This window comes from Monopterus albus, unplaced genomic scaffold, assembly GCF_001952655.1.
Source record: "Monopterus albus unplaced genomic scaffold, M_albus_1.0 scaffold264.1, whole genome shotgun sequence".
Taxonomy (NCBI): Eukaryota; Metazoa; Chordata; class Actinopteri; order Synbranchiformes; family Synbranchidae; genus Monopterus; species Monopterus albus.
Genome location: NW_018128144.1, coordinates 474,066 through 481,519, shown reverse-complemented (window position 1 = coordinate 481,519; position 7,454 = coordinate 474,066). Strand labels below are relative to the sequence as shown.

General features: G+C 42.7%; 1 protein-coding gene across 1 annotated transcript in view; it reads right to left on the bottom strand.

The window, feature by feature from the left end:
* Positions 1–7,454, bottom strand: part of ascc3 (activating signal cointegrator 1 complex subunit 3) — a 245,725-nt gene that overhangs the window by 207,821 nt on the left and 30,450 nt on the right. The window contains 1 exon segment of the mRNA XM_020621661.1: positions 5,337–5,911. Within this exon segment, the coding sequence (XP_020477317.1) occupies positions 5,337–5,911 (575 nt within the window).

Here is a 7,454-nt window from a genome sequence, read left to right as displayed (position 1 = left end):
AGCAACAATGGAGGTGGATAATATGGTCCACTCGGACTCAATATCTCCAGCCTCCCCCGGGATCTGGTCAAAGCTCTGCCGGAGGTTTGAGTTAAAGATCTCCCGGACCGGGGGTTCTGCCACATGTTCCCAACAGACCCTCACAATACGTTTGGGTCTGCCGAGTCTGTCCAGCTTCCTCCCCCACCATCGGATCCAGCTCACCACCAGGTGGTGATCAGTTGACAGATTACTAAACACTGCACTGTAAAAATGTTGAAAACATTTAGCAAAACTGCTTTCTCCATTACTTTGTCCAGCTTGAACACTTTATGAGATGCTGCCGCAGTGTTGCTTCACACATGAAGACAAACAGGCATATGTTACATATAAATGGCAGTCATGCCTTCATTATCTCCCCAGTTGCACAGATTTAACTCTGTTAAACTGATGAGGACTCACATTAAAACCTGTATATTAAAGTAAGAAAATCACTTCAAGTCCCTCTGTACAGAATATTTTTAAGAACTATTAAATTACATTGCCAGTGAACACCTGGACACATTTGCCCATTCAATTCAGTGGGAAAGTGTTTGTTCATTCTTTTTTTGTTGGGGGAGGGGTTGCCTTTATTTTGTTATTTTAGTGAGTCACAGAGGCAGACAGGAAATGAGGGAGACAGAGGGGGTGACCTGTGTCAAAGGCTGGACTCAAACCGCTGGCATCGTACATACACTGTGCCTGGGTATATGGTACACCACGCTGTAACCATTCGATTATCGGGCACCTTGAGATGGGAAACTGTTTCCAAACTTTTGACTTAAAGTTTTTCTGTGTAAATGGTGATAATTCCAGTGAAAATTCCATGCTTTCTGTGTGTTGCTTTTCAAGTATTTCTCTGGGTGTAACAAATTTGCACACAAATGAAGCATCTACACATTGCATCTGCAAAAACTTAACTGCTGTAGATAACAACAGGCTTCACTGATAGCGCTTTAGCAGAGAAGACATTCTCTATTGCTGGAGAGCAGTAACAGCACAACACAGAACTCCCCTTCTTTCCCCCTTACTCCTTCAAAACACAAAGAACAACTGCTTTTCAAACCAGACCAACACGTATGAGATGGCAGGTTTTTGTAAGTTGCCCAAAAAAAATTAGCTCTTAAATCAAAATATATCTTCAATTAACACTACAAATGACATTCACAGGTCTAATACACAAGTCACTACTAATCATCTTAAATAACACCTCTCCTAAACAGAAAACAGTTGACATAAACATGATGCATGGCTGAAAGGTGAGGTGAAAATACAATGGCACCTCAGTTTGATTATCAGAGAATTTATTTTTTTGTTAGTTTGTTTGTAATGACTAATTTGGACGACACAAAATAAAAGTAGACGCCACTCAGAGTACAGACCTCCGCCAAGGGGTAACTGTTTCCCCATAATGAATAATAAACCTACTGCTGCCATTTAGAATAGCTCAATGCTGATATTATTTGTTTTGAAATTATTCAAGAAAAACAACAGACATGACAGACATTCAGCTGTTGGTTTAGGGGTAAAACAGGGACTTCAGTAAGTGGACCATGGGCAAAGGGGTGAAAAATGTCACATTTCTACAAGTTTAGGTTCTGCTTGTCCAACAGCTGTTTCATAAACTGCTCACACAGTCTCTGTTACTGAATGATTGTTGCACTTTGGAGTGATACTTCACATCCTCTGCTCAGTTGTGAGCATGAGAAAAATGTGCAGCCCCTCTCTCCTATAAACAGAGACTGACAAAACAAAAAATACAGTGAAAAAGCAAAGTAGGACAGTCGTGTCAACCTGTGAGGATATAACTTCATTTATATTTAGACTTTATGCTTCTATCCCATAGATCTCTCTGAGCTGACCACAACAATTGCTTCATCTAAATCCTCAACATGTCTCTTAGACCCCATCCTGACCAGGCTGCTCAAAGACATTTTACCCCTAATCAACACGTCCATATTAGATCTGAAAAACCTCTCTATATTAACAGGCTATGTTCTGCAGGCTTTTGTTAGGTATTTTTTAGTCAGATAGAAATTGGTTAGATACTTGTTGTATTAGAAATGTCTTTAGTGTAGACAGGATGTCTAGCTCAGGCTGTTAAATGCTTAGTCATTTCCAGGAGTTACTCAAGGTTGTTTATGTTCCAGGATAACTAGATAGAAAGTGGCTATTGTATGATATGTTTAGCCGTAATCTTAATCATAATATCTTCCGAGGCTTAATGTCCGGACATGTCCCTGAATGTCCTGTATGTTCTTAGATACACACCACTTAATCAACATTCACACACATTGATTTTCTCCATGTTTTGACTACTGCTACGGTCAGCTGTAAAGCTGGCATATCAGGTGACGTCACGGTTTGACGTGCCTGTGTAGAATGGGGTTAGCCCAAACCAGATATAATGTACAGGCCTGTTGGGTTCGGGGTCTTTCATTCTTCATCTGCCTGCGCGCAGTATTGGAGGTGCAAGATATCTGGACGTGTAATGTTAATTTTACCTGTGATCCTTTGAATAAACCAGCACGGTTTTTTTTAAATATCCAAGTGGTCCGCTTCGTCTCTCTGAGTTCCTGGTTAAAAGAGCTGGGAAATATCTTTCATCCCTAAACATTTTACACCAGGTCGTTATGAGAAATAGGGCTGCCCCGTAAACGCTGATGATTTGAGTCACTAGCTGAGAGTTGAGCAAAGGGATTAATGTGAGCCTTCCAGGTAAAACACAAGTGTTGACATGTAAAATTTTTAGAACTTTACAATGGGCTGCTGTTCTGCAGTTGTGCTGGAAAGTACTGTAACTGGACAGAAGAGTGAATAAGAAAACTAGGTAAGGTATTAAAACTAACAAAACTTGACAAAATAAGAAATAAATACAAAACTGGAGATTTGGAGTAGACTTGTAAAATTCAGATTTAGTGACAGCTAAAATAAATTCTTTTTCTCCAGTGGGCAAGAAAATCTGAGAATTGAGATGATTTTCTTTTTTACTGCAATTTAATAATTGATTCCAATTTGTATAAATGCTAATAAAATATTCTCGTCATTGTCTGCTGTGAAGGAGCAGGCTAGAATTTACCATTTAATCACTTTTATTGGCCAAGTATCTTACACACACAAGGAATTTATCTCCGGGACAGAACCGAGGCAGCCATTTGTGCACCAGCTCACACACACACAGATGGTGCCACTGCCCCTGCAAAGCTTTGTCCTGGGCATCTTGCCCCTGCAAAGCGCTGGCCAGGTCATCAGGAGCAACTTGAGGTTCAGTTTCTTGCCCAAGGACACGCTAACATGTGGACTAGGAAGAACGAGAATCAAACCACTGACCTTCTGGTTAGGGGACAAGTGTTCTACCTCCAAAGTCACAGCCACCTCATCAGAAGTACAAACACCAATTCCAATGAAGTTGGGACATTGGGTAAAATGTAAATAAAAACAAAATACATTGACTTGCAAATCCTTTTTGACCCATATTTAATTGAACACACTAAAAAGACAAGATATTTAATGTTCAAACTGATAAACTTTGTTTTATGCAAATATTCACTCATTTTGAAGTTGATGCCTGCAACACATTCCAAAAGAGCTGGGACAGGGATATTTTTACCACTGTGTTACATCACCTTTCCTTTGAACAAGACTTAATAAGCATTTGGGAACTGGAGGACACCAATTGTTGAAGCTTTGTATGTGGAATTCTTTCCCATTCTTGCTTGATGTACGACTTCAGTTGCTCAACAGTTCGAGGTCTGTGTTGTCATATTTTGCGCCTCATAATGCGCCACACATTTTCAATGGGAGACAGGTCCAGACTGCAGGCAGGCCAGTCTAGTAGCTGCAGTCTTTTACTACAAAGTCACGCTGTTGTAACATGTGCAGAATGTGGCTTGGCATTGTCTTGCTGAAATAAGCAAGGATGTCTGTGAAAAAGATGTCGCTTGGATGGCAGCATATTTTGCTCCAAAACCTGTATGTACTTTTCAGCATTAATGGTAAGGATAAGGAAAATCACCTTTATTGGCCAAGTATGTTACACACAAGGAGTTGGTTTCCGGTACAGAGCTGAGGCAACCATCTGCGGTGCCAACTCAATTGATAGCTCAAACCATCGGTGGCAACTTGGAGGTTCAGTGTCTTGCCCAAGGACACTTCGGCAGGTGGACTGCAGGCACCGAGATTCGAAGCGCCGACCCTCCGGTTGGGAGACGCCTGCTCTACCCACCAAAACACAGTCGCACCCAAATGGTGCCTTCACAGATGTCAAGGTTACGCATGGGCAACCCCGCCCCCACCCCCATACTATCATAGATACTGGCTTTGAACTCTGCGCTGATAACAATTTGGATGGTTCTTTTCTTCTTTAGCCTGAAGGACACAACGTCCATGATTTCCAAAAACAACTTGAAATCTGGACTCGTCAGACCACAGCACACTTTGCCACTTTGCATCAGTCCATCTCAGAAGAGCTCGGGCCCAGAGAAGCCGGGTGGTAAAAATACCCCTGCCCCAGCTCTTTTGGAATGTGTTGCAGGCATCAACTTCAAAATGAGTGAATATTTGCAAAAAACAAAGGTTAGAGTTTAGCAATTTGAAATTTGTAGTGTATTCAATTAAATATGGGTGAAAAAGGATTTGCAAGTCAATGTATTTTGTTTTTATTTACATTTTACACAATGTCCCAACTTCACTGGAGTTGGGGTTTGTAAATGAAAACAAGCGTCTCACTGGTTGAAATGGTTTAAAGGTGTTTCTGTTCCAGGAGATGGATGGCAAAAGTCTGATACAGCTACACCTATTCCTAAACTAAAATCATGTACATGTCGAGGAAGGCTGCCTTGGCGATACTCTGATTTCTGCTATGTAATGGGCTCCTAAGCCGAATGTTGCATATGACTGTAAAGTTTGAATGCACAGTTGATACACGATATCAGGACAAGGTTCCACTAGGGATGAGGGTGACGTGCACCTTACAAAATCTTGTATCTGCTTCCCTCTGCTTACAGTTTGTATCTCATTTAGTCATAAACAGAGTAAAAGAGTTAGTACAAATTCCAGGTTGTCTCAATTGTTACCATGTACTCATAGCAATAAGTGAGTGACTGTGTTCCTATTTCTACCCATCTATCCATCCATCCATATCAAATAACCATTACCAAGCCTACACAGTTGTTAAAATACAGTAAGTTCTGTGCTAGGATTTGTTTTAAGCTATTACATTAGTCAGTTTTACAACCTGAAGAAAAAATTCCAAAGAACAATTTCTTGGATACAGTAGTTACTGTATATATAAGATTATATTTCCCAGTGACACAAACCTCATTTTGCAGCTCATCATCACTCATGTGGGAGGTCAGCATCTCAAACAGGGAGGTGCACAGTTCCTCTGGGTTGGATGAGATCATGTTGCCTCTGTTCACATACTTCTCCACCTCTGTTCTAAGGATAGGTCCATCCCCAGAGCTCAAAGATCTTCCAGAGCTGGATGCCTCTTGTTCACTGGTGACCTTCCTCCCGCTCTGCTGGTTGTTGAGGAAGTTGATAAAGTCTAGGTTCATGCTCTCCTCATGGATACCAGACCATGACAGGTCTTCCAATGGGTCCACAGTGTAGCAGTCATATGAAAAGGCAATGTTGCGTCCAAAAGTAGAGCCTCGTTGGGAGTGCCACGAGCTCTGGGTGTGAATAAAGTCTTCAACTCGGGAGTCTCCAAGTGGAGCAACAAGTTGAGCCACACAGGCACAGGAGGTCTCTGCTGCAGATGACGGAAAGGGGCCAAACATCTGTTTAATGGCTCGGGTCTCCTCTATGCCCACATGGTATTTGTTGTGGAAGGTCTCAAACAAAAAAACAGCTGCACTTTCAACGATCTCCTGACCATGCTCATTCCCCACTGTAAAACAAAAACAACATATTTACAGTTTTGTGTCATAAGAGCACTATAGGCAGAGCAAGTGTGAATGATCTGGGAGCCCTTAGTAAACCCATACATTGCTCAACCTCTCATGCCTTTTTCTCACCCCTGCACTAATCAAGAATAATGGTATAAATCAGTGGAGGTAGCACTGTTAATTTCTTTTTACTTACTATAAAAAAATGAGCCATATAAAGTCACTAATAGGGTTTTTTCCATATATAAACCTATCAAAACAAACTGCATAATGCTTTCCGTGGATTTTGCGTTTCCACTGCCCTCTGCTTGGAGGTGCCTTCCAGGATCTAAATTTCGGCGCCCTCACAATAGTACTAAAGTCAAATTTAAAAAATGCAACTGGGGAAGAGGTGGCCGGGATCAGAGCTGTCACTCATGGTCAAGCTGCAACCTCCAAGGCCAAGAAATGAAGCCAATGCAGAAGTGCCAAAACCTGCAGTTCCTCAAAAAGCCACGTGGGTCTGACTCCAAAAGTTAGTCAGTCCCCATAGACTCCCTTGTTAAAAAGCCCAACTTTACAGCAGAAATAAAAATGTTTACAGCCTAGTACAAACATTGGTTATGGTCTCTTTAGTTAACTTCCCCTTCAATGACAACTGTGTGGGGGATGAGTTTTTTTTTTTTTTTATAACTCGCCCATTTAAATTATTCTGACATTAAAAGCTATGCATTAATTAAGGGTGTGGCCACTTTGAGTGACAGGCTAGAGGGCTCTGCAATAGGTGGCTGGCCGCTAGCTGTCTAACAAGCTCCACTCACACTCCACCTCTTTGCCCCTTTTTGGATTAAGACCTATCAGGCGTAGTGAAGCACTACCAAAATGGTGGCAGCCAGACTTGAGCTTCAAAATCGCTCTTCAGAAAACCAATGGAGATGTCATGATGGGTTTGTCAGGTATTTAGTACATACAGTCAGTGCAGTAAAGAGGGGGAGGAGCTGTCAACTGATCACCACCTGGTGGTGAGTTGGAACCGATGGCAGGGGAGGAAGCTGGACAGACTAGGCAGACCCAAAGGTATTGTGAGGGTCTGTTGGGAACATTTGGCAGAACCCCCTGTCCGGGAGATCTTCAAACCCCACCTCCAGCAGAGCTTCGACCAGATCCTGGAGGAGGGTGGAGACATAGAGTCCGAGTGGACCATGTTCTCCGCCTCCATTGGCGATGCAGCCATTCGGAGCTGTATTTGTAAGGTCTTCGATGCCTGTTGTGGCGGAAATCCCCAAACCCGGTGGTGGTCACCGGAAGTAAGTAAGTAAGCTCCTGGGTCACCTGAGGCAGCTGACGGGTACCGGCAAGCCAAGCAGAATGCAGCCCGGGTGATTGTGGAGGCAAAAACTCAGGTCTGGGAAGAGTTCGGTGAGGCCATGGAGATGGACTATCGGTCAGCCTTCAAGAAATTCTGGCAAACCGTCCGGCGCCTCAGGAGGGGGAAGCAGTGCCCTGCCAAAACTGTTTACAGTGGAGATGGGCAGTTGTTGACCTTAACTGGGGACATCGTCGGAC